Source organism: Hippopotamus amphibius, chromosome 5, assembly GCF_030028045.1.
Source record: "Hippopotamus amphibius kiboko isolate mHipAmp2 chromosome 5, mHipAmp2.hap2, whole genome shotgun sequence".
In the NCBI taxonomy this organism is placed as follows: domain Eukaryota; kingdom Metazoa; phylum Chordata; class Mammalia; order Artiodactyla; family Hippopotamidae; genus Hippopotamus; species Hippopotamus amphibius.
Genome location: NC_080190.1, coordinates 13,115,184 through 13,141,929, shown reverse-complemented (window position 1 = coordinate 13,141,929; position 26,746 = coordinate 13,115,184). Strand labels below are relative to the sequence as shown.

The window sequence follows — 26,746 nt, the reverse complement described above, 5'->3', positions numbered from 1 at the left end:
TGTTCATTGCAGCACTATTTACCATAGCCAGGACACGGAAGCAACCTAAATGCCCTTCAACAGATGAATGGATAAAGAAGATGGGGCACATTATTACTCAGCCATAAAAAGGAATGAAATGGAGCTATATGTAATGAGGTGGATAGACCTAGAGACTGTCATACAGAGTGAAGTAAGCCAGAAAGAGAAAAACAAATACCATATGGTAACTCATATATACGTAATCTAAAAAAATGGCACTAATGAACCCAGTGACAGGTTAAGAATAAAGATGCAGATGCAGAGAATGGACTGGAGGACATGAGGTTGGGGGAGCGGGGTGCGAAGGGGAAGCTGGGACAAAATGAGAGAGTAGCACAGACATATATACACTACCAACTGTAAGATAGATAGCTAGTGGGAAGTTGCTATATAACAAAGCGAAATCAACTCAATGATGGGTGATGCCTTCGAGGGCCAGGACGGGGAGGCTGGGAGGGAGTCGTGGGGAGGGAGGGGATATGGGGATATGTGTATAAATACGGCTGATTGACTTTGGTTTACCTCAAAAACTGGTGCAAGAATGTAAAGTAATTATATTCCAATAAAGAGCTTTAAAAAATGGCTTTGGCTAATTAAAACGGGGAGTCAGGAGACACAAAGCAATTAGTCATTAAATACTGCTTTTGGCAGACAGGATCGTCTTGTGATCTGGGGCTCAGGGGGGGTATGTATAACACAGTGCCCTCGGTGGTGGGGAGCCTGGGAACCGAGGTGACAGTAACCAGACTGGACGTGGGGGCCAGCAGCCTCTGCCCCCAGGAGACCGGGGCTTCCTGGGGCACATCTGCAGGAGGGAATACCTAGGGCACCTGGGGACCGGAGGTGCAGGGGTCCAGCCGGGCAGGTGTGGGAAGGAGGGCTGCGGTTTCCTTCGTGGCCTCCGTGGGACACCGAGCCTCTGTGGCTCCTGGCCCCCTCCTCTCTCCCTGCACTGAGGACACAGCTTCCTTTTGAGTTTAGCCGCATCATTTGCATTTGGGAGAGAGAGGGGAACCACAGGGAAAGTGCGGTGAAGGAGCCTGACTCAGCCTCCGCTCACATTTTTCCAGCCTCCTGCTCTTCCCTCCCAGTGCAGCCCTGAGGGCGGCCGCCTGGGATGTGAGCACCCAGCCCCAGAGCACGTCCTGGAGGGTCCCGTCTGCAGTGGTGGTTCCTGGGGGTGCTTGGGGCCTGGTCTGGAGGTTTGTGTCTGGCGCTGGCTCCTTTCAATGCTGCCCTTGTCTGTTTCTTCTGCATTTTGCATCTTAATACTAGGTCGGATTTTTGCTTTTTTTCAGGCAACCAGTAACCAAAAATACTTTCAGGCAGTACCGAGTACTAGGAAAAGGAGGCTTTGGGGAGGTGAGTGAGCATCCACGAATTCATGAAAAGTTTCTGGACTCTTGTCACCTTTTCTGTCCCTTCTGGATTGACCTGTCGTGTTCTAAGCAGGGTTTCTGAGCAAATGGCTTGGTCATGCGCCCCCTGGTGGAGAGGGCGGGTGAGGCGGGGGGCTTAGGAAGGTCGGCTGTGTCTAAGGTGGGGAAGGAGGGTATAGTCTGTGGTGGGGCAGGTGAGGTGCAGGCACTCTTGGAGCCAGCCTCAGGCAGGGGTCAAGTCTGGAGAGGGGAAATGGGCCCTCTTGATTGTGTTTGGAGGGAGAAGGAGGGTGTTAGGGGCCTAAGCAACCTGGCCCCGCCATGCTGTTGGTATGCGCTGTTGGACTTAATCTGACCTTCCCAAGCTTGTTGTTCCCATTTTAGAGATGAGGAAAGCTGAAGTTCAGAGTGGTCAGGTGACCCAGGCAAGGTCATACAGCTGAATAGGGGCAGAACTAAGACCAGACCCAAATACCCTGGTTCCCACTCCTCTAAATTATACAGTCAGGGTCCCCAGAGGTCTCCCATCACTGTTCCCCACCCCCCACCCCCAACAAGCCTCTCCTACCAGCAGCTGGTGCTTGAAAGTCCCCAGTTATCAATGGCTGCATCTGGTTGGAAGCTTGGGACAGAGGAAATCTAGCTGCCCCTGAGGCCTAACAGTTCTTTAGGCCTCGGCCAGCCATCTAAACACTGGTGTCAGTGGCTGATCATGCACCTCCAAGGGCTAGAATTCACCTAAGGTGCCACGGAAGCCAGATCTCAAGGGTAGAGCCCTGGGTGCAGTGGGTCCACGGCCAGGCATCGTCGGATCCTGAGGCTGGGACACCCACAGGCCGGGGCACAGCCGGCTCCGGCCCCGTTGGTTCCCAGCCCCGAGACACAGCATCCTGGCCTTGAGGGAGCTTCAGGCCAGCCTCGTTTCATGTGCCCTGTGCCCTTGGCTTTTGTCTTGCCCCTCAGGTCTGTGCCTGCCAGGTTCGGGCCACGGGTAAAATGTACGCCTGCAAGCGCTTGGAGAAGAAGAGGATCAAGAAGAGGAAAGGGGAGTCCATGGCACTGAACGAGAAGCAGATCCTAGAGAAGGTCAACAGTCAGTTTGTGGTGAGTGTCAGGGCCTGGGGACAGGCCCCCTCCTGGTGACCTGGGAAGGGGTGGTCCTCCAGGGTGGCAGGTCCTCGTCCCCCCAGGGCGTGGGATGCAGTGAGGGGAGTGAGCTGCAGAAAGGAGCCTGACACCCGCTCCATCACAAGGTACCTGGGGGACCATTGGGGCTGACCTTGTCTGGTCACCTGAGTGAGCCTGGCTCCCCTCTGGGTGTGAGACCAGGCTTCTGTGAACACGTCTGTGGACAAAACAGGCTGATGCAGGGCCCAGCCAAGGAGCTTTGCTTCCACAGACCCCAGTAGGCTGGTTTCATCACAGGAGACCGAAGTGTCAGGATCCTAGAGAGGCCCATCTTGTTTACAGTTGTGTGTTACTCCGTCCAGGCTAGGCTCTGCTGCGGTAACAAATCAACCCCCAACTCAAAGTAGCTGAAAATGGCAAAGGCTGTTCTGTTTCTCACCCAAAGTCCCATTAGATCAGGCCACCCTCCTCTATCTTCCAGCCATGCTCCCGCCCCCGCCCAAGCCTGGGAGTGTGGAAAATGAGTGCTGAGGCTCTGCACTGTCTCAGCTGCAGGGACAGCCCTCACTTCCACCCACAGTCCTCGGCCAGAGCCATCATGGCCAGGGACCAGCCGGCTGCAGGGGAGGCTGGGAAGTGTGGAGGAGGACGTGAGTATTTGGCCAGCCGTCAGTGTCTCCACCACTTGTTATTATAAAAAATAATATATGCGCAGGTAAAAAGTCAAACAGCACAGATGGGTGCACAGTAAACAAAGCCTCCCTCTTTGAGTAACCATTCCAGACACACTTGATTCATGTACAGGTTTTATTATTTTTAGCCAATGGGATCTTACTACAAATCTTAGGCTGCAATGTTTTTTCCCCTTAAATTGTAGATCTTTTTCTACAATCAGACCAGTAGCTGCACCTCTTTTTTGAAGCTATGCACCATTCCCTTGATGTACAGGGAAGAGATAGGCTATAACCTGTGCAGCCAATCCCCATGGATAGACGTTGTTTCTGGTTTCGAAGCCACCGCAACAAACAAAGCTGCCGTGTGCATCCTTCAATATCCCTTTGGCCTATCTCTGTGAGGGCGCCCGTGGGATGGATTCCTGGCAGAGGAATTGCTGTGTCAGAGGGTGTGTGCATTTCCCCGGACTACACTCCCACCAGCTGCGTGGGGGCGGTCCCTGCCATCCACCCGGTGCTGCTGGCATTCCCCAGAGGAGGGCAGGTTTTATAAGGTGATGCCCAGGGGGCAGAAGTTTTAACCACCTGATGCACACACGTGCTTTTGTAACATAAAAGCTCAGACAGCATCCCGTCAGGACCCCTGAAAGGTGCCCGCCTGCCCCAAATCAGACGGCTTTGCCTCCTCACCTGGAACCACCGAATCGGAAGGAGGGGCAGGGGCCGGGGCACCGGGAGGACATTGGGGTGCAGGGTGTGAAGCTGCCGCCGCTCCCCCACCTTAGCCCTCCCGCCTGGCTTCAAGGCCCCCGAGGAGGATGGCAGACATGGGGACCCCCAGAACCCCGCTGCAGGGCTGTCTTGTGCTCCCAGGTCAACCTGGCCTATGCCTACGAGACCAAGGATGCCCTGTGCTTGGTCCTGACCATCATGAACGGGGGGGACCTGAAGTTCCACATCTACAACATGGGGAACCCTGGCTTCGAGGAGGAGCGCGCCCTGTTCTATGCAGCAGAGATCCTGTGCGGCCTGGAAGACCTCCACCGCGAGCACACTGTCTACAGGTAAGCGGGCTCCCCTCCGCCCCCCACCCCCCTCCCCAGTCCCTCCCACCTGAGTCTGAGCAGGTGAGGCCGACCCTTCCACGCCCTGTATTGGGCGCTCATCCCTGCCCTGGGGGTCAAGGCCCGGTCATTGCCCTGGAGTCAGAATTCCACCCTGGAATCCAGTAAGGGGAGGGGGGGAGGCAAGTGCTACCTCAGAGTCGATGAGGTGGGGCCAGCAGCCCTTTCCCACCCAGCACCCAGGAAGCTCAGTGCAGCCTGGTAACCTGGTCCGAAACCAACCCCAGGAAGACTTTTGTAGGACCCCCGCAGCAGCAGGCACCCGAATCGACCCCGGTCCCTCCCACACCATCCCGCTTTATAGGAACAGGTGTCCAGATTCTGTGAGCGGTGGTCTTCACACTCTTCTCACAGCCCTCCTCAGAGAATTTTGAAAATCTGTGTGCCCTCTTACATGTTAAGCAGACATCTGAAATAGCCCATCATGTGTTAAAATAGTGCCTACTATTGATATTTTGAAATTGAACGAAAGTGACATCACATTTCTAAAGGTATCCAGTGGAATCTAATTACTGTAGCCAATTGATTTCCACCATCATGCATCTAAAAAATGCATGAAAATGCTTCAATGGTGAGGAATTTTCTATCATTTTCTTCTCCACTCCCCTCCACCCCCACAGAATAGTTATCATAATGTAATATATTTTTTTTGCATAAAAGTCATTGATCAGCATGCCACTCTGAAATATAGATAAGATTTTTTAAAGATTTCCTTTGACCATAAGGCTCTAAGTGTTAAAATAATTTGTTGAGTTGCCCTTATACGTATTATTATTAGACCCCACTTCTAATCGGGACCCTGGTGCCAGTCCCCATAGTCACATTTAGGAGTGGGGAGGGACCTGCTTTTCTTCTGTGAGTTGAGAGGAGAGTTACTGAGGAAGGGCGGGGGTGGGGGAGATCCCACAGGATGCCAGGACAGGGTGTTAGGATGCTGAGGATCCATGCATATTCTTGAAGCCACCAGCACGTGGGCCTCCCCGCCTCTACTGGGCACACACACCCCAGTTTGAAGACCTTTGCCGTGGGACTTTTGACGGAGGTTATCTTGGGAACTCAAGGAGGTTTTTTTTTTTTTTTTTTTTTTTTTTTTTCTGGCACACGGGCTTAGTTGCTCCGCGGCATGTGGGATCTTCCTGGAGCTGGGATCGAACCCGTGACCTCTGCATTGGCAGGCGGATTCTTAACCACTGCACCACCTAGGAAGCCCCTCAAGGAGGTTTTGAAAACAAGAAGGAATGGTCTTGATGACATGCCCTTACCCCCTTACCGTCTCCCAATTTATGCTTTTGTTTTGTTTTCATTCAAATGAGAAGAGAGTCAGAAAATTTTCCCTAAGGGTTGAAAAAAGAATCCTCCACTTTATTGCTTTTCTCTTAAAAAAAAGAGAAAAGGCATCCTTCCAAGTTCTAGCCCTTTTTCCAGGGAGGAAGAGAACCAGGGTGCCTCCCCAGCCCTGACCACTTGCCACAGCCTCTCTGTGGGTGGGGGTTCTGTGCCCACTAGCCAGCTGTCTTTCCAATGTGGTGATCGGTGGTGGTTGATTAATTGAAATGGTGACTCCTGTCCTTATTTGGGGCATCAAAAGCATAAAATTAACAACAGCCACAGAAGGATGTTGTAATAAATAACTACACACAAATACCAATTATCACTTTGTGAGGTTGCACCACTGGATTTGGGTACATGAACCACTCCCCATGAGGATAGCTGCCCTCAGTTTAATGAACAAAGCCGGTTGGTTGAGAACTAGAGCCTCAATCCACGTGCCATGTGTCGTCTGCCCGATGGCTTAACTGAGTTGCACACACTCTCCTGTTGGTTATTCTTTAACTCATGGAGAAGACCTTTTATTAATAAAACCAGACACTTCTGCTGCCTCTCCCCGCTTCTGGGGGTGGAGAGGTTCCCTTTCTCATGAGCATGATTGTGTCATCAAAGAGAAGAGAGATGTTAGGGATGGGAGGCGGTGGCTGCATCTTCAGCTGTGCCTTTTGGCTGTGCTTCCTCCCAGGCTGTGGCTCAGCTGCAGCTGGCGATGTGCCAGGCTCCTGGGGGACCCATCCCAAAGGAGGTCTTTGTCTTGGACATTGCCATTCTCTCCCTTACAATTCTCTGCCCCAGTTCTACAGCTGGTGCTTGGTCCTCAGTAACTTCTCTTCCTTCATTCGCAGGCCCTGCTCTGCCTTCAGGGCATCCTGAGACCTCAGGGTCTTCTCAGCCCTGGAGGAATCTGTCACCACACCAGCCACAAGTATTCCCAGCCTGGGGCCATCAGTGTGTGGACAGGTGCCAGGACTGGTCTTTGCCTAACCTCCTTTCCAGTCACTCTCCAGGGTTGGGAAGATACCTATGGCAAACAGCATTTATTTGAAATTTCCGAAGGGAGAGAAGTTAGCCCAAGATTGTCTGACCCAGAGAGAGACCAGAGCTCCCGAGCCCAGAGCTGGGAAGGAAACACTCAGGCCTGGTTGGCCCAAGGGGGGTCCACCCAGATGCTGGTGTGCCCTTGCCGCCCAGAGCACCCACACTCACATGCTGGTGATCTTTCCCTTTCAGAGATTTGAAACCTGAAAATATCCTGTTAGACGATTACGGTAAGTCAGGCAGCAGCCCAGGGATCTTTTTCCTGCCTTGTAGCTAAGGTGAGCATCGCAACCCAAAGGGAGCAGGGGCCCTCCCAGCAAAGACTCAGAGACACTGACCCTGGGTCTATGGGAGGGCAGAGGGCATGGACAAAGCTCCTAGTGGGCGAAGAAGCAGTGTGGCTGGGCCAAGAGGGAGAACAGGGAGCGGGGGGCGAGTGAGCGCAAGAGCAAACACTGAATAAGGAATCGAGAATTCCAGAGACTCTGGGCAAATACTTAACTTTCACACGACTTCCCTGCACCTCATCTTCCTTGTTTGTGAGTGGGAACTGGGTCCTGCCCTGCCTTCTTCAGAGGGTGGAGGATGGTGATGAGATTCTGACAAGATAGCTTGAGAAGAAGCAGTTTTATCAACTATAGCCAGCTATAAATGTGTTAGGCGTTATTACCTATCTGTCACCACTGTTATTTTCTTGTGTGTTTGTGTGTTTGTGCACACACACACAGATAACAAGAGCCACCACAGTAGCCCCTCATGACTGTGTGGCCCCTCACAGCTGGGAAAGTGTTGTCACATCTTGTATCTAACTAGATCTTCCCATCTCTAGGGAGGGGGGCGGAGCCGACGACATGTACCCATTTTACAGATAATAAGATTGAGACTTAGAGGAGCCAACCCACTTAGGTTACCCAGCTATATCAGCGGGGTGTTGAGACCAGAAACCAGGTCTCCCTGCCAGTATGCCCCAGACATCGGGCAGCCCCAGGCCGAGGGGAGAGAGAGAGGGAGGGAGGTCACTGGGGACCAGGAGAAGAGGTTCGAGTGTGATGTTATCATGTGGTGGAGCAGGCAGAGGGCTCAGGGTCCCCCCCCCCACCGCCCCCAGTGCCCAGAGGGGTTCTTATTCCCTGCTGGTCTCAAAACTGTGCCCATCACTGATCTGTCGTCTGATGGCTAGAATCTGGGTGCTCTCTCCCCCGTTCCTGCCTTTGTCAGGAGCTGCTCAGCCAGGGGGATCCACTGAGCTCCAGCCTAGCTGGGGTCCCTGGCGTTGGGCCTTGCTGAGGTCAGGCTGGGAAGGGTGGCAGTGTTCCTTCCTGCAGGGTCAGATGAGGCCACAACCCTGGCGGGTGGGCCGCTCAGAGAGAGAGCACGGAGGCGAGCTCTCAGAACCCATCATCTCTGTCTTTGGGGCTCAGTCCTGGCCCGGGAGCTCCAATGCCTCCTCCCAGTCTCTGCTAAGCCTGGGCAGCAGTTTCTCCAAAGGGAGAAAACAAACAACCCCCAAAGACCAATAAGACAGAATAGGGAGTTGCTTCCCAAATTGCTTTATAATTTTTCCCCTTAAGCAAATTGTTGCAAAATGTCAGGAGAATCTCACATTTTCCCATGAAGCAATCTCAGAATTGGGCCAAGGCATTTTAAACTTTGTGACGTCAGCCTTCCAAGAAGCCCATTAGGGCATTTTATGGGGCAGGTCCGCCATCATCCAACCAAACCCAGGCATCTTTTTCATCTTTGTGTTTTTCTCCTAAAGAGTAATACTTTACCCCTGTCCTCTGACACCTGGGCTTTCGCAAGTGTCTCAGTCACCCTCACCCTGCCATGGCAGGTTGGGTACCACTCTTTCTGAGACAGATGAAATGTCTGGGGCCCTGCCCGGGGTAGACCAGATGTCCACACAACCATCCCAGGGTCCTGCTGACTCTGTTGTCCCCCAACAGGCCACATTAGGATCTCAGACCTGGGCCTGGCCGTGAAGATCCCCGAGGGAGACCTGATCCGCGGCCGGGTGGGCACTGTCGGATACATGGGTGAGTGTGGGTGTGGCCCCTCCCTGAGCCCTGCCCTCAGAGCCACTGGCCTCTTTGTGCAGCCCACAGAAGTAGTCATGGTGGGAGGTAGGAGGTCTTAGCCAGGGTGGGGAAAAGGTTGGGGCCCCAGGTGCAACTTGACTGCACTGAGCTATCTGCAGCCCCCACCCCAGCCTTGCCTGCATCTCAAAGGCAAGCCCCCCCCGGGATCAGTGGCAGAGCTGACGCACAGTGCTGCCTGGGCAGTGGTGGAGTAGGGGTCTGGTGAGTGGGCAGACAGCCTTTCAGGGTGACCTTGAAGGGGAGAGGTCATTAGGAACGGTCCAGAAAGGAGAGGAGCATGCCACCTACTGTGTCACAAAGCCCCATTCTAAGTAGGGACCAGCCTTGGCTCTCTGCCCGGCATCCCCTGAGCCTTCTTGGAGACTGTTATCCTGGGGGCTGCAGGGAAGAGCCCTGGAGCTACACTGGTCCCCTGGGATGCCCCTTCCAAATAGGGACAACCCCTAGGCCTCTTCCTGTATACCTCACACACTTCTGTCCACTCACTCTAGGAGGTAGGGGACTCCTGAAAGCTCTGAAGGGAGGGGACATTGTGGTCCTCTGCTGGGCTCATGCCAGCAGCACATGCTCAGGGCTCTGGACTTTGTCTCTGGTATTAGAGGGTCCTTTTCAGATGGCACAACATTGGGGGACCTGTGGGGTGTGTGTCTGTGTGTATGTAGGGGATATGTATACCCATGTGAATGCTGATGTGTGGATGGATGGATGGACAGATGATAGATAGATAGATAGATAGATAGATAGATAGATAGATAGATAGATAGATAATGGATGGATGATGGATGCTTGGATTAATAAATGGATAGACAGATGATAGATGGATGGATGGGTAGATGATAGATGGATGGATGGGTGATGGATAGATGATGGATGGATGGATGGATGGATGGATGGATGGATAGATGATGGGTGGATGGATGGATGGATGAGTGATGGGTAGATAAATCCATCTGTGCACCTTTGTGTGTGTCTGCTTGTGCATCTGCATCATCTTCTCTTACACAGAGTGTCTGCACATGTGTGGATACATTTGCCTCCCTAGATGTATGTGGCCTGCCTATCTTTTTTGCACTTCTCTGGTGAATCTGTAATTCATTTTATCAAAATATTAGGGAAGCCATAGTGAGAAGCTGTTTGAATTCCAGATAAGTTTAAAATCATTTTACTTCGGGTGGATACACCTTCATTCATTGAAACGAGCATGTATGTAGCACCTACTATGTGCCAGGTGTCATACCTGTTACTGGGCACAGCAGGGAATAAAGTTAGTGGGGGCGACATCAAGGGAACAGGTTGTTTCCATCCACTGTGGTCAGGCTTCTGAAGCCACAGTCAGAATCATTTAGGAGCACAGCAAAGAGCAACCAAGGCAGGCTCCCAGGAAGAGGTGGTATTTACAGCAGTTGGTGGGCAGGAGTCAGTAGAGGGAAGAGGTCCCAGCCATGAAGCTCCAGGCCTCCTGTGAGCAGCACCATCACTCCTGGGTGCAGGACGTCCTGAGGCCCTGTTGGCATCACAGTCCTGGCCCCATGTGCCCGGGTTCTGACTGCCACCCACTGTCTCTCACCTCTCCTCACTCCCCTGCCCTGCCGCCAGCTCCAGAGGTCCTGAACAACCAGAGGTACGGCCTGAGCCCCGACTACTGGGGCCTGGGCTGCCTCATCTACGAGATGATCGAGGGCCAGTCGCCCTTCCGAGGCCGCAAGGAGAAGGTGAAGAGGGAGGAGGTGGACCGCCGGGTCCTAGAGACCGAGGAGGTGTACTCACACAAGTTCTCCGAGGAGGCCCAGTCCATCTGCAAAATGGTGAGCTCCCGGTGAGCCGGGTGCTGCCCTGGGGCTGGTGTCCAGTGCTGGCTCCCTTCCCGGCCCCTAGTGGAGAACAGCAAACAGGCTGAAGGGGACAGGGCTGGGGCACACCAGGGTGTGGGTAATGAAGCCACCAGGCCAGAGGAGGGGGCTGCGGACTGGGGTGGGTGGTGAAGGCTTCCAGCGGGGAGCCTGGGGTGAGGCAGGGCGGCTCTGTGACACGGGAGGGAGGCTGCGTTGAGCAGTGGGAGACACCCTCACCTCCAGCTCTGAGGGGAAAAGTCAGCGTGGGGGAGAAAGGGGATGATCCCAGCTGCGCCCCAACATTCAGAAGGGTCCGGGCAGCCCCTACCCTTGACCTTGGGCCTCCTGCTCCCTCCAGCTCTGGATCCCTGGGTGCTGGCTTGAGGCCAGGGGGCTGCAGGTGGTGGGTGGTGATAGTTTCAGTCTTTGAACATCTTATACCGAGTTTTCCACCCACTATATGGCATGTTGATCACACTTGCTGGGGGCCTGTGTGACCATCCATGGATAGTGAACTTGACCCCGCCACAGGCAGGGCGCACTCAGGGAGGGACCTTTAGACAGGCTGGGGGTGTGGGGCCAGACTGGGGGGCTGGAAGCTAGACAGAGGAAGGAGTGACAGGAGCCATCAAAAGTGGAGCTGGGGGGCTTCCTAGGTGGCGCAGTGGTTAAGAATCTGCCTGCCAATGCAGGGGACACAGGTTTGATCCCTGATCCAGGAAGGTCCCACATGCCACGGAGCAACTAAGCCCGTGCGCCACAACTATTGAGCCTGCGCTTTAGAGCCCGTGAGCCACAACACGCCTCGAGCCTGTGCTCTGCAACAAGAGAAGCCATGGCAATGAGGACCCTGCACACCACAATGAAGAGTAGCCCCCACTCACCACAGCTAAAAGAAAGCCCGCTCACAGCAAAAAAGACCCAACACAGCCAATAAAATAAATAAATAAATAAATTTATAAAAAATTAAAAAAAAAAAAAAATGGAGCTGGGGACTTCCCCAACGGTCCAGTGGTTGAGCTTTGCAGCGGGTGCGGGTTCGATCCCTGGTCAGGGAGCTAGGATCCCATATGCCTCGGAGCCAAAAAACCAAAACATAAAACAGGAACAGTGTTGCAACAAATTAAATGAAGACTTAATGTTCCACATTAAAAAAAAAAAAATCTTAAAAAAAATAGTGGAGCTGAAGAGAGTCCGCCCCTGGACCGCAGCCCTTCCTCTCGGCCCAGGTAGGCCCACTTCCTTTCCTGCTTGGCTCTCAGGCTCGCAAGGCCCACCTGTGCCCCCCGGGACCCTCCTCCCTCTGGTGCTGGCCCAGCTGCACTGGCACCTCCACCGCAGGCAGCTGCCCTTCAATGCCAGCCAAGCGGGGGCAGGAAGGGCTGGGGATCCCCAGGGTCCCTTCCTCTCCCTAGAGCTGCACCTGGAGCAGCGGACAGGCCGGCGGGCCCTCAGGGTCTGAATCGTGAGCATACACAGCCAGGCTGGAGTGCAGAGAAGGGTGGCCTGGGGAGCTGAGAAGTATTGACGTTTCTGCTTCTAGAAAACCTGAGGCTGTACCGCTAGGGGCCCAGGTGCTAGCTGGCACAGCTCCCACGCCCAGAAGGCCACCCTTCTAGAGCTGTCCGCCCACTGCCTGACCACTTCCTCTTACCAGCCTCGGTCTGACGTCACAGAGGCATGGGAAGAAGGATTTGGACTAGAGCTGCCATGTGACCTCTTCCAAATGAAGAGGAACCACAGATCTGTCATTTGCGTGTGTGAAAGACAGGGAGGGAGGTGGGGCGTGTACACAAGCAAACACACGCCCGGACCACATGCCCGGACCAGCCTGCAGCTGGGAGCCTCCAAGAAAACAGATAGTCACAGCAGCCAGAGCTGGGGTGGGGGGACAAGAGGAGCAAGGCAGCAGAAGGCAGGGACATGAAAAGTGGGGTCCTGGGGATGTTTGAAAACCGGGGGCTGGGGGTGGGGGGTGCCAGGAATACTTGGTTATGTCACAACCAGGTATCTATCCAGTGGGACCTAACTGGGCGAGGGAAGGTCAGAGCATCACCAAATGTCCCAGGTCAGGGTCAAGAATTCAGAGAAGCAGGTCTTGAGAGACCCCCATTAACAGCACAGGACGTGCTGAGAGGACGGAGAGGCCCAGAGGGCCCCCTCCCTGCCCACAGCCATCAGCTTTGGCTCGCAGCATTAGGGCACCAGGACCAGGGGCACTGCTGTTCCTCTGCTGCCCCCTGGTGGCCACTGAAGGAAAGGCGGCAGCTGAGCCTGTAGCTCCCCGCAGACCTGCACCCTTCGGTGCAAGTGTCAAACTCATCTTTCTTGGCTAGAAAAACCTTTGCAGGCCTCTGGCCTCGCTCTGTCTCCTTACAGATGACCCTGGGGTCTTGGATTTCTGGTCTTGGGCTTCTTCTGCACCCTTAACCACGTCCTGTCTGGTCTGGCAGCCAGGCTTGCTTTGTCACCACCAAGGGACACCAGCTCAGGACACAGCAGGGCCTGACTGTAAAGAGACCATGGAGGCCCCTGGCAGCTCCAGCCCCACCTGCCAAAGAAGGCTTCTCCACAAACAGCAAGGAAGCTGGTTCCCAGCCCCCAGATTCTATTCCCATTCCATCTTGGCAGCCACAGGGCTCTCTCCACTGCCCCTAGGGTCCAGAAATGCATGCATCTCGTTGCCCTGTCCCCTGGGTCCAGTCCCTAGGCCCAGACCTCAGCCCCCACCTTTCTTAGGCCTCTGATGAGTCCCAGCACTGGTCCTTCCCCACTGGCCCTGTAGCCCTCTCAGTCTCACCCATCCTTCCAGCCCATCTGTAGTTTTTTTCCTCCAGGAATCCCTGTCTGCCTGTCCCATTCACCCCAGCTCACACCGTCTCTCCCTGTCACTTCTCCTGGTTTATACTGATATTGTATTTGTAAAACTCTTTACCTGATGCCCAGGTTGCAAACAGAAGGCATGTAGGTGGGTGTTTATTTCAGCCTGCTTAGTGTCTTGGAAAGACGTGAATAGTGAGTTAGTCGCCAAGATTTTTAAATGGGCTGAATTCACATAAAACCATGGATTTTCTGGCTTCTCGAAAAAAGCAGAAGCCCTGGACACTGCCTGGCATTCCTGCCTGGCAGGAGCTGATGGGCAGCCTGGCGTGACCCATCCAGCCCACCCCTCACCTTACTGCTCTCATTTGTGTCATCTCTCTGGCCAGCCCCTGCAGGCTTTGGGGTCTGCAGCCTCTTGGGATTTCTTGGAGCAGAGCAAAGCCCCAGGAGAAGAGCAGCTGAGACTCTGAGCCACCAGCCCACTAGGCAAAACACTGGGCCTGGGCGGTTGGTGGACCGAAGGACGACATTGTGAGCAGCTATCCCATGGCTTAGTCCCTTCAAGGCTGTGACCTGGTACTCGCCCCACTGCCACCTTTCATTCCTTAGTTTTTTTCAGGGGTGGGGTGGGGTGTGGGGCAGCCCCAGCAAGCCTCCCTTCCAGACCTGGGCCCCAGGAGGCCCCCTGCCGCTGGCTCTCAGACTAGCCGTAAATGTATGTTAAATGAGCACGTGCAGAGGCCACCAGGGTATTGGTCAAAGAAAGGGCTGGACTCCCTCCGAGGGGCAGGCCACCCACTTTGATTTTCGTCTCAAAGCAGGCACCTAGTAGATTCCAGCTGTGTACATGGTGCCGTGCTCAGCGGGGCAGGGAGGAGAGAGAAGCACAGGCGGGACACTGGGACTGCAGGGAGGGGCTGTTGGCTTGTGGTCCTGTGGCAGCCCTGACCCTTCCCCCTTCCTGTCTTTCATTCACACCTTCCTCCCCTCTGGCTGGCGGCTCCAGCAGCCCCTTCCTCTCCATTAACCATCCTGCCTTTTGGTTTTGCTGAGGACATTCCTCTACCCCAACCATCCTTGGCTTCCTGCTACCTCCGTATTAAAATCTCACCTCTGGACCTGGCTTTCAGGACCCTCCATCACTCTCCCCCACCAGTCCCCTTCACCCTGACCCCTCGCTCTCAACTTTCCCTCAAACTCAAAGACACGTGTTCCCCAAACGCGCCCTGAGTGCCCCTGCCACCCTGCTCATGCTGCCACAGGTCCCTCCGATGTCTGCTCCCCGCTTTGAAAGCCTGTCTCAGATGCCCTTTCCCCAGGCTGCCTCCGGATCCCTCAGCGGGCAGCCAGTTCTTGTTCCTCTGCCACCATGGTGTCGTATCTGTATTGTGCTGTGTTCTCTGAGCATGATTTTGCTGAGGCCAGACCCTCAGCATCCTCTCACCACCTGCTGGTACAAGTCTACAATGTATGTGTGAGTTGAGTAAATGAACGAGAGAACCTACAGACCAGTCCTTGCCCTTCATAGCTTACCTGGAGCAGAAGCGTTAACACCAATTCAGCAAACATTAGTGGGTGCCAAGTATGCACCAGGCATTGGACGTGCAGTCGTGGGAGAAACAGACAGGATTCCTGCTCTCCTGGGGCTTCCAGGCACCTGAGCACACAGGGAACGTGGGACCACGAAGCACACCGCGGCTCAGGAGGCCACCCTGAATCGAGGCCTAAGCAGGGTCAGGCAGTGTCCGCTGGGTACCTGGAGTGGCGCAGGCGCTGTGGAGGCGAGAAGAGGGATGTCCAGGAGGGCTCAGGGACACTCGTGTGAAGGGGAGGTGACCACAGGCTCTCCAAAGCCCCTCTGACCCTTGGGCCTCTGGGCAGGAGGACGAGCCCCCCAGACGTGTCCTCATGGGGCTCTCCTTTCACAGCTGCTCACCAAAGATGCTACGCAGAGGCTGGGCTGCCAGGAGGAGGGGGCCACGGAGGTCAAGAGACACCCCTTCTTCAGAAACATGAATTTCAAGCGCTTAGAAGCCGGGATGTTGGACCCTCCTTTTATTCCAGATGTGAGTAGCCTCCCCAGCCCAGACAGAGCCTGTGCACTGATTTACCACCTTCGATTTCGCCAAACATGCATGCTGGGCCCCAGGTCAGGGGCTGAGACCTGCGGGCAGGGGGTGGCCCTGTCCTCCAGTAGCAAGGTGTCACCTGGTCTGGGGGTCTCTCTGCACCCACCCTGGCATCATCACCTCTATGAAGTCCTCATCTCCAGAATCCCAGGCTCCCAGAGCCCCTGGGAGGCCTCCCCCACTGACCTTGAACTCCCAGAGGGCAGGGCCCAGGTTTGCACCTGTGAGTCTCCGCACGGCAGCCCCAGAGCATGTTTGGTGGACAAGTGAGATAAAGGAGATCACTGTGGTTACGGCGCCAGGCCCACAGCAACACAGATGACGGCCCCATGGCCTAGCGCCTCAGCTGTCCCCATTTTGCAGGCGAGGAAACTGAGGCCTGCAGGGGATATGTGACTTTCCTAAAGTGCCTAAGCATCACAGCTGGGACCCCAGGCCAGGTCTGTGTGGCTGCCGAGCCTGTGTGCTGACCCACCACCCCTGACTGGCCTCTGACGTGAGAAGGGCCAGAGGGGTCCTCCTGGGACATCCCCTGTCGCAGCCTGCATGGGGCAGTGATGGCAGGAAGGGGCCATGAGTGCATGTCACCCCAGCTGGGGGCCTCTTGGCCCCTCTGAGCGAGGGCAGCCTGAGTTCCTGGGGGGGGGGGGTGGCCCTGGGAGACCCCTTGCTCCCCATCAAAATGCCCGGGCCTGGCTGGGAGCCACTGGAACCAAGGGCAGGGCTCCTGGTGACGAGCTCCCTGCCATGCCAGCCCCGGGCCGTGTACTGCAAGGACGTGCTGGACATCGAGCAGTTCTCCACCGTGAAGGGCGTCAACCTGGACCACACGGACGATGACTTCTACTCCAAGTTCTCCACGGGCTCTGTGCCCATCCCATGGCAAAGTGAGGTGAGCACGGCAGGGTCCTCGGCTTCACCCCAAGGGGAGGGTGCCACGAGGGTAGAAGAGGGACGGCTGGGTAGGCGTCCCTCTGGGCGGACTAGGGTGTGGTGTGGTGCTGGGTCAGGAGCTGGCTGGGCGGGAAGAGTCGGCCTGCCTGTCTGGATGACTCTTTGGAGAGAGCTTGGCTGGGAAAGAGGAGAAATGGGGCAGCAGTCGGAGGCATAAGGGGGCTGGAATTGGGGCAAGTTAGAGCTGGTTCGAGTGAGATGGCGATGATGGGGCAGTGGGCCTGCAGCCCTGGAAGGGGGAGGGTCCAGAGCCCTGGGCTGGAGGAGGAACTGGGGGGTCGGTTCAGTGGCTGGAAGATGAGCTCTCCCCCCTTCTCCTGCCCGCTCCATGGCTGGCTTCTGTCTTCTCAGTGAGGGTGGCTTGCAAGGCTGTCAGGGAGAGGCAGTGGGCAGGCGGGGGGCTGCCTGGGCCTCAGCCCGGTGAGACGGCGAGCAGGTGGAGGGCCTGACAGGACCGGGCTCGGGACGTTGTCACCCAGGGCGGGGCTGCTGGGATTCCTGTCCACCCAAGATGACCGATGCAGCCCCCACACCACCCGTGTTTTGACCGCTTCTCCAGATGATAGAAACAGAGTGCTTTAAGGAACTGAACGTGTTTGGACCTAACGGTACCCTCTCAGCGGACCTGAACAGAAGCCACCCTCCAGAACCGCCAAAGAAAGGGCTGCTCCAGAGGCTCTTCAAGCGTCAGGTGAGACCCTCACCCCCACCCCAACCCGGCGGTCCTGGCCTCAGCTCCGGGACCCCCCGGGTCTGCCCCTTCCATACGACTGAGACCAAATTGGGGGCTGGGGAGACGGGGTGGGGGGCGTGCAGCAACCTGGAAGGGCAGGCAGCCTGTCTGAAGCACCTTGAGACCCACTGGCTGATGGGGTCCCCAGAACAGATGGGGCAGGGCCAGCCCAGATGAACCCTTCATCAGGGTTCCTTGGCCTCGGCGCTGTTGATGCTTTGGGTTGATTCTTTGTCCTGGGGATGTTCCTGTGCGTTGAGGGTGTTTAGAGCATCCCTGGCCTCCACCCAGGAGATGTCAGTAGCACCCACTCCCGTGTGTCAATCAAAAAGGTCTCCAGATGCTGCCGAATGGCCCTGGGGACAAAACGCCCCTGGTTGAGAGCCATTTTAAAGGTGACACAAGTAATGTATGTAAAGATTTGACAAAGAACGGGGAGCCGGTGTTGGAGAGGTGAACCTCAGGGCTCCTGAGGTGGCACCCACATAGTCTGATGCTGTGCCCTCCAGCCGGCAGCCGGAGGAGACTTTGTCCCTCAGGAAAAGGTATTCTTCCCTCGGAACCTGTCCCTGGATCAAGGGTTGATGTGGGCCAAATGGGAGAAATGTCCCAGGAAGGACCCGGCAGGCCTTCTAGAGTGACAGACCCCTAACCTCATCCCTGCCACCAAGAAGGTGGCCACAAGAGTGCCCCCTGCCGGCCCGGCCCTTTAAGAATGGCTTACCCCATCCCGAAGCCTGGGAGGCCCCCAGTTCCTTACTTTCCTCCTCCCTCCAGGGGAGCAGCCCCTCTCTCCAGGGGGATGAAGAGGCAGAGGCAGGTGCAGCTCTCTCCCCGGGCCCCGGGCATCCCAGCTCCCTCCCGCTTGGATAACGGGGAGGAGGTGGCTGTTCATGGCACTCCACAGTGGGCCAGGCGCTGTGCTGGGTGCTTTTTGAAGGCATCTCTTATTTAATCTTCACAAAACCCCAGGCTTTCATTCAACTGTTCAATCCACCAACATGTATTGACTGTGACCTGCTAGACTGTGATCTGAGGACTTAAGATGCATCAGCAAGCAAAACTGCATCCCTCCTCTGGGGCATCTTAGTGGAGTGTGAGCCCAGGGTATGCTCCCATTTCCTCATTGCATAGACAGGAAAACTGAGGCTGAGAGGGGTTAAGGAACTTGCCCCAGGTCACACAGCTGGTGAGCCCATGTGGAGGATCTGGGGTAAGAGGGTGGGGAGCACAGATCAGGCACGTGGAGGGAAAACGCAGACTGAGGCCCAAGTTTGTGGTTTTACCTAAAAATTTCCTGTGAGTGTCACCTCCTATTCCATAATATACTCATATCCATCTACCATAAAAATATAATTTTCAAATGCCTCCATCAAGTAAGATGGAAGTTCCAGAAAGAAATGACTTCTTCCATCCCCAGCACGGCCGAGCCCCCCAAGGACGGCCCCGGATCCCAGGACAAGCGCTTGCTGTGGAAGCTCACGGCCCAGGTTCAGATCTAGCCCTGACCCTGCTCGGTTGCGTGGCAGCTCATTGACCCTCCCCAGCCTCTGTCTGTCCACCTGAAGAATCAGGATGGAGATGCCTGCTGCCCAGGGTGGGTGAGGCGGAGGACAGGGACCTCGGCACAGCGCCTGGCACCGCCATCACCACCGGGAGAGCGGACACTCCGGGTCCGTCTCCTGCAGCGTGAGGGGTCTGCACCCACAGGGGTGCCAAGAGGGTGCCTGGGTACCGAGGACCAGAAGCTCCTGGTTCCCAGCCTAGGCACCCGCAAGAGCCCTTTGCACACACGGCCTCGTTTTCTTCTCCCAGCAGCCCTGCGCAGAAGTGCCTCCTAACCCGCATTACAGGCCAGGCAACCGGGGGAGTCAGACGCTTGCTCGAGGTCATTCAGCGAAGAAGTGGCAGATTTAGGATTCAAACCCAGCAGCCAGACTCTGGGCCTGCAGGCCTAACCGTGTAGATATTATAGGAAGGACCACATCTTCCCTGCCTTGGGCTTCTATTAAATCCATAGCTCTTCCCAGGCACCAGGTAAAGCCCTCTGCCCCTAAGGGGTGGCCTCTGGACCTGGGTCTGCAGCGGGAGGACAGAAAGCCGCAGAAAGCAAGAGGGGGAGCTGGTCAGCTGAGCTCCTCTCCGGTTCACATTCAGAGACCCCTGTGATGTGAGGGCCCCAGGGCGCGACTCCGATGACTGACCTTCGCTCTCCCTCTCTCTCTCTCTCCTCCCTACTGACCTTCTCTCTCCCTCTCTCTCTCTCTCCTCCCTACTCACCCCACTCCCAGCATCAGAACAATTCCAAGAGTTCACCCAATTCCAAGACCAGTTTTAACCACCACATAAATTCAAACCATGTCAGTTCAAACTCCACCGGAAGCAGCTAGTTGCAGCTCTGGCCTGAAGTCCACGGTAGGACCAGCCTAGACCCTTCTCCTTAGAGGTGGACTTGTGACCGGTGGAGCTTCTGCCCTGCAGGCAGGCGGGGGAGCCCTCCAGGAGCCGGGGAAGGAGGCCGTACCCCCCCACCACCACCACCACGAGAGGAACGAGATTTCCACTCAGGTCTGTGTTCGGAGGCTGCCCTCAAGCCGAGGTGGATTGGCTGTGTCTCTGCGGAACATTGCAATAGAAATCCGATTGGATACAACAACTTGCACGTATTTTTAATAGCGTCATAACTAGAACTGAATTTTGTCTTTATTATTTTTAAAGAAAAGTTTTGTAAATTTCTCTATTGTCTCAGTTTACATTTTGTATATTTGTATTTAAATGAAAGTCAGACTTTGAGGGTGTATATTTTCTGTGCAGCCACTGTTAAGCCATGTGTTTTAAGACATTTTTGGGGGGGGGCGGGATTTACAGAAAAAAAAAATGTGACTCAAGACTTCCAGAGCCTCAAATAAGAAAATGTTTTTATTAAATGTAGAAAATGATTCACATTTCACCTTTAAAAGATTGGTTGTATGCCTCTCTATAACCTCTCCCTGGCATTGGTATCCCCGTTCTGTGGGCTTGTAACAATCTGAATTAAATGCTCAAAGACACACTAGGTCTTCACCCCCAGCCAGAATGTCTTCCACTGGGGTCCATGGAGTTGCCTGGTCCCAGCTCCGTCAGGATGTGCACTTTTCCTTTTGGGGTGCACGATGCCACTGTTGCTTTGGCCTCAGCCCCCTCTTCCTTCTGGAAGGTGGCTGGTACATGGAGCTGAGGGTCTTCAGCACAATGGTGTCTGGGCCCCTTTCTTTCTGAGCAGGTTCTGACTGCTAAAGCCCGTATGTTTTCAAGAGGCTGGCATCTGGGGATTGTTTTAGTCTATTTTTAAGAGACGCATAGTGATGGTAAGGAGTAGTCATGGAACCCCAAGAGTCCCAAACCCTACCGCCCATGGAAGCATCAGGGAGTGGAGGTCTTGGGTTTGTAGAGGGGAGAGTGGCTTTCCCAGTCTCCGGGCACGTCCCTTGAGTGTTTATGGGGTCACGATGTCTTGAGAGCTTCGTGGGGCCCCACAGAGTCACTGGCCCAGGTGGCACGGATGGATGGAGTTGGCTTTCCAAACAAATGGGAGAGGCCGGGCCACCCAAAGAAGCTCAAGACAAACTCTGTCCCTTCTGGGAGAGGTGAGGCAGAGGCGACTTCTAATCGGGCGTCTCCTAGCTCCAGGCACAAGTAGCCCCAGGGGAACGTGGTGGCTTTTCCAGACCAGGACCTCGAAAGGCAGCCCCCAGGCCCTTTGAGCATGGCCCTCCAGCCCCAGGGAGCTTCCAGCCTCCTGCTGCTGCCTCCACAAGGCTACAAGGAGCAAATCTGCTTTTGCCTCCCCTCAGGGACAGGGTGAGCAGTCGAACCCCCTGCTCCCTGGCCTGCTGGACTGCCCTCAGTCAGAGCTGGCCTCAGCCACCAGGCAGCTGCCAGGGTTTCTCCCGGAGGGGGCCCTGCACTTCCTGCAGTGGCATCTCCTATTAAAAATACAGATTCTGGGATCCACCCCCAAACCTACGGAATGGGATTCTCTGAGAGTAGGGCCTAGGAATCTGCATCTTTGAAAACCTCGCCGGGTCATTCTGATGCACCCTGGAGTGTGAGAACCACTGCCTTAGGCCATCAGTGGGGCTTTAGATGGGATCTTCCCAAACTGATTCCCCTAGGTGACCGGGCAGCTTTGGAGCCTGAGCTTTTAGGGAGGAGAGAGAAGCCAGTGTGTCCCAGTTTCCATGCTCCTCCCCCAAACTTTGCCACTGGGTCCTGAGGCACGCTGCTAGACAGGGGCCTAATCTTTGCAACCGACCATTTTGAGATCATTTTACAAGCAAAGAGAAGAAAAGAAACAGTTGAGCCTTCCTCAGATCCCTTTAATGCGCAGTATTATTTTCTTCAAGACCAGCTCTTGTCTCCGAGGCTGCTTCCGTTACCTTTCTTGAACTGAATACAAGATGAATACAAAGAGCCATATTCAGTTTTTGCCGAGGAAGTAGAAAGCTCTTTGACCAGTGTTTTAAGATCCCTTAAAGCTCTTACTGACCCTCCTTGCTTAATGAAAAGGACAGTCATCTTCCTGGGACCGTGCCCAGCCCATGCCACCACCCTCCTGTCCAGAACTTTCATTCATTTTGCCCAAACCTTTCCAAACGGACTGGTGCAGAGAAGCCAGTCTCTTCACGCCTCAAAGCCAACGCACTGTCCGTTTGCAGTCCTCAAGGAGCAAGAAAGAAAACAGAAGTCTGCTCAGTGTGTTTCTACGTTGTGAGAGTACAGAGCTTGGTGTGGCTCTTAGAATAACAGGAGTCTTCCTTCACATCTGCCACCTGTCCCCCCGAGTGCCCAAAGGACATGGGGTCAGAGTCACTGGCCTTTGCAGTCCTCCTATTCCTTTTGGCCCATTGCTTTGTACAGAGAAGGGGCGTCTTCAATTAGAACAGTGCCTGAAAGTCAGCCCCCTCCCCTCCAGGTCCCCGGTCACCACAGATCCTGTCCCTGGACCACCCCCCCCGACCCCTCCCGCAACTTCTACTCCAGCTTGTTTTCTATAGCTGCATTTTTTAAAAGAATTTTTAATTAAAAAAAAAAAACCTTCCCACCATCTACCTGTCCGGGATGAGACATATTTGGGCAGCAAGTGGATTTACATCTTTTTACTGCATTTGAGCTCTTCACGGAAGAGCCTTTCTTCCTCCAAGCGCGATGTTTTCCTCTCCGGACCTTTGCTGACTTCGTGCCTTTGAGGTGAGACGCAGGGTCTTGCAGAAGCGTCTCTGCTTCCACTTTTCAGGAGCCAAGCCGCTGTCCCCAGTGGGACAGGGGTGGTCTCTGCCATGATCACCATGACCCGCGAGTGTTTCTCGAGCCCCCTGGGGGGCTCCCATTATATCGCCCATAAGATCATAAAGACCCAACCCCACCTTCACGGAGGATAAAACAATCTTCCACCATCAACTCATCCTCTGATCTTTCTAGGCCGGGAGCATCACTTCTTAAACCACGAGGCTTCTTGCGAGGGCAGCTGACTTGCACAGTAGTTAAGTGTGGCTCTGTCTTGAGGGCTCGTTTCCCAAAATGCACCGCCCCTAGCAAAGGCGAGCGCTCAGTCTTGGAGGCCGTGCTGCATGGAAGCAAGCGGTGTGGCCTGGTGTATGCAGGCATCCCGTGGGGCAAACGGCAGTGAGTTCAGGAATCACGTATGTGGATGTGGCCTTGGCATGGAAGGCACAAGTGGGACGCAGCTGCCTGCCCTTGAACCTAGCAAGCCCTGATGATGCTGAGGGCCTGCCCTCGGAGAGGCCGGGGGGTATCCATGCTGCTCCAAGGAGCCCCGCCCTCCATGGAAGCTCCTCCTCATCCTTCTACACCCCTGTCCTGTCCCCCAAAGATTTCCCACCAACTTTCTCATGCAAACTGCTGGCCCAGACCTCAATACAGAGGGACCACCACAGCCTCCTTGAGCCTGGTGCCCCAGGCCTGGACAAAGGGAACAGCGGCCTTGCAGACCACCAAAAGTCCCCCGAGATGAAGGGGAAACGCATCAGGCTCTCCCCTCAGGCTGCTGTGTGCTTGCGTATCCGAGGGCAACCCCTCTGATTGTCTCCTATTCTCTAGCTACACACTCTGAGATAGGACCTCCTAACTTTTTAGCCCTTGTGCAGAAAAAGTGTGAAATCTTTGTGCATTTCCAAGCACAGACCTGTGAGTCATGGACGGCAGAGAGCGCGCTTCTTTCTGATTACAACAGACCACGATGGTGACACCTCGCCCCCCTAGGCACCTTCTGTACCTACTTTTACAACCAACCAGTCCAGCTTTTGAAGCTCCAGTGTGTGTGAGTCAAAACCTGCCCAGGCGTGGGTGCCTCATCGGTCTAACTGTAAAGGCTTGTGCTGTGGACAGTGGCTAAAGCGTTTGAAATGCTAGCTCTCCTTAGGAGGGAAAGACACTCCCCCAAAGAAGAATCTAGATGTCTTTCCCTGGTCCAACACTAAGTCATTTTTGTAATAGATCAAAAGCAAATGTTCTCAATTAGAAGAGCTTAGTGGCTGTTGGTAGTGTTACAATAATAATCCTTCTAGTATCCAAAGGTTTCTATTTGTTTTTTCAGGGAAATTTTCGCATTGATGAATAAAAATAGTTCCATTTTGGAGGTCATTCCTGAAGATAACGGCTTTTGTTCTCCTGCTGCTCTGAATCTTTGTATGTTCCCTCGAATATGTCACAGTGCTGCTGTATCTAGATCGAACCACTGTTTTTTTAAGAGAAATAAATTCCTTAATGAAAATATGGCTGCATTTCTTCCCTTCTGCCAAGCTGTTCTGTTCCTTCTGCCGATGCCAGCTGCCCCCAAGATGCCAGGACCTGCCACTTCAGTCTTTGAGTTAACCTTTCCTCAGGTGGACGGTTCAGCCCCACCCAAAGCTGGCCCCCACACTGGCCGCCCGACCTGCCCACAGCTGGCCCAGCTCCAGGGCGCAGGGTCTAAGGAGACCACCTGAGCCCTTTCCAGGTTGATTGGCTTCTGATCCCAAACCCAGCAGATGTCTCCAGAAGTGTCCCTGCCACAAGGTAGCACACAGGAGTAGGGTGACAGGACCTGAGCCGGTGCTGGCACCCCGATGTCAGATGAACACCTCCACCTGGCAGGTTTTACCTGACAGAGGCTGTAACTCAGAGGTTGGCTCCACGGAGAGGGCCTCTTCTGGCTGCTCAGGCTTCACGGGGCCACATGCTAGAATGGTCACCAGCACGGCAGGACGGCCCTTGTGCCTCAGGACCCAGAGCCCCAATCTAGGACCCGAGACCCCACCAGTCCCCCTCCACCTGCTTGGTTTAGTGGGACCATGAGTAGAGCTTTGGGCTTGAAAAACCCCTCCCTGACCGTCTGTATGACTTTGAGCAGCCACTTAACCCTGAGCCTCCGTGGCTTCATGCGTAATATGGGATAACAGCTGCACAGGGGGTGGAGGTACTCCTGGGAGATTCAGGGGGACACGTGTGATGCCCAGAACAGAGGCCTTTGCCCTGGAGCACACTGCCGCCCTTGCTGTCTTTGGACCCCTTTCGATCCTCGACCTCAGGACAGGGCGAGGATCCTAGACCGCACGCATCACCCCTCAGTCCAGCCGGGAGCTGGCTGCAGTCCCGCCTGGCGAGGGAGGCTCAGAGCTGGGAGTCGAGGCTCGAGCCGGCCCGCCTCGCGGGGAAGGTGGGAATTGGCATCGCGTTGCCCCCTGGCTCCCAGAGCAGGTGTCTTTCTTCATGAAAGGACTGAGAAAAGGACTGAGGAGGATTCCGCTTCCTGGGGGGCTCAAGAATTCGAGAGAGGGGGGCTGCTGAGCAACGGGGGTGGGGTGGGATGGGAATGTGGTCGGCTGAGGGGCCGAAGGAGACTTCACCCGGAGAAAAAGGAGGGGAGGGGAACGCTCTGAGCCTCTGGACGGGGGTCCCATCGCAGGGGTGGGGAGCACCCTTTTCACAGGGGCTGTTCTCTTGGTGGCCCCAACGCTTTCTCTGGGACCTTCTCCCACCGTCCCAGGAACCTCCCCTGCCTGACCCAGCCCCCGTGGCAGACAGGGCCACTGTCCTCCTGGGACAGGGGGGTTGCGGGAGAAACTCCAGCCCCATGCACCGGCCACCCCACCCCTCCCACCGCTCTGCCCAGAAGCTTCCCAAGCAGACGGGGCAGGCGGGGGGCAGACGGCGCCCCTCCCTCACCTCCTACCGAGCCGTGGACTTGGTAAGTGAGGGACTAGATGGCCTTCGACAAATTCGTTTTCAGAGAGGCTCAACGTGGGTACCTCCAGGGCACCAAGGAAACTGAGGCCACTATCCCTCGGGGGGGGGGTCCATAGGGGTGGCGGGAACTACCTGCCAGCCCTGGAGACCGTGAAGAGGAAGGAAAGAGAGGCCCTCGGGGACGGGCACTCAAGCTGCAGCAGGTCAAGGCTCCTGGCACCACGTGCCCGGCTGTCGCTCAAGCCAAACGCTGCCCAGCTGGGTCACGGGGGGAACCACAGGAAGGAGGCTGTTCACCTCGCTGGAGGGCAGGTGCTCCCCCATCTCAGCTGTAAGTCCGACGAAGGCCCCGCCCTCTCCAGCTTGCCTTCCGGGGGGCATCAGCCCTCCACCTCCGTAGATAAACCAGAGGGCGTGGAGACTTAGGCCAGTGCCTCTCACACTTAAGGAGCATAGCCGCCCCTGGGTGCTCTGTAAACTACAGCTCCTGACTCACTAGGCCTGGGTCAGGGTCTGCGTTCCTAACAAGCTCCCAGGAGAAGCTTCTGGTCCACGGGCTAGCTTTGAGGAGAGAACTTCAAACTGGAACGTCAGGCCAGGGCCTGTGGCCGAGCCAGGGCCTGCATTCCCACTGGCGTCCCCTTCAGGCCCTGCGGTCGGAGGTATAGACGTCGTAGGAATACTTGAGTATGTCTGCCCTGCTCTGAGGGGGCGCGTACCAGTGGTTCTCCATGTCTGGTCCCCGGACCAGCAGCAGTCGCCTCCCTGGGAGCTTGTGCAAATTCTCACCCCCACCCCAGGCCCACGGAATCAGAAATTCTGGGTGGGACCTGGTAACGGGCAGTCCAGGTGAATCAGGGGTCACGCTGGAAGGCCGCTGATTTACAAAGTGCTTTCACCTCCTTGAAATCTCGTTGAAGCCCGCAGTCTCCCCGTGGACTGCTTTGTTAAGCTGAGACGGAGAAGGATTCACGTGGGTGAGGCTGGTACCCATAAATGGGTGAAGGCGAGTGTGGTCGGTCGCCCTTGTTCTTCAAAACCGAGAGCGACGATGCAGCATGTGGCCTTATATTTTTAAAAATGAAAGGATACACCAAAAACTAAAAAGAAAAGAATTACCCCTACAGGGAGAGGTAGTCAACAGGGAAACGGGGTGAGGGAACAGACATAAAAGCCAGACTTCTCTGAAGGCGCCCGTCTTGCAGATTTGACTTTGAAAGCCAGGGGTCAAATACAAAACAAATCTGGACTTAGTGA

At 55.3% G+C, this 26,746-nt stretch overlaps 1 protein-coding gene across 5 annotated transcripts in view; it reads left to right on the top strand.

Annotated features, from left to right (window-relative positions):
- GRK5 (G protein-coupled receptor kinase 5) overlaps positions 1–23,994 on the top strand; it is a 217,917-nt gene extending 193,923 nt beyond the window's left edge. For 4 of the 5 annotated variants that reach the window (XM_057734475.1, XM_057734476.1, XM_057734473.1 and 1 more), the window contains 10 exons: positions 1,320–1,383; positions 2,364–2,504; positions 4,076–4,266; positions 6,886–6,923; positions 8,640–8,729; positions 10,389–10,597; positions 15,376–15,513; positions 16,331–16,468; positions 17,090–17,221; positions 19,079–19,548. In XM_057734475.1, coding sequence (XP_057590458.1) covers positions 1,320–1,383; positions 2,364–2,504; positions 4,076–4,266; positions 6,886–6,923; positions 8,640–8,729; positions 10,389–10,597; positions 15,376–15,513; positions 16,331–16,468; positions 17,090–17,221; positions 19,079–19,180 — 1,243 coding nt within the window. In that variant the 3' untranslated portion in view covers positions 19,181–19,548. The other variant, XM_057734474.1, reaches the window with a different exon arrangement.
- The last annotated feature ends 2,752 nt before the right edge of the window (positions 23,995–26,746 follow it).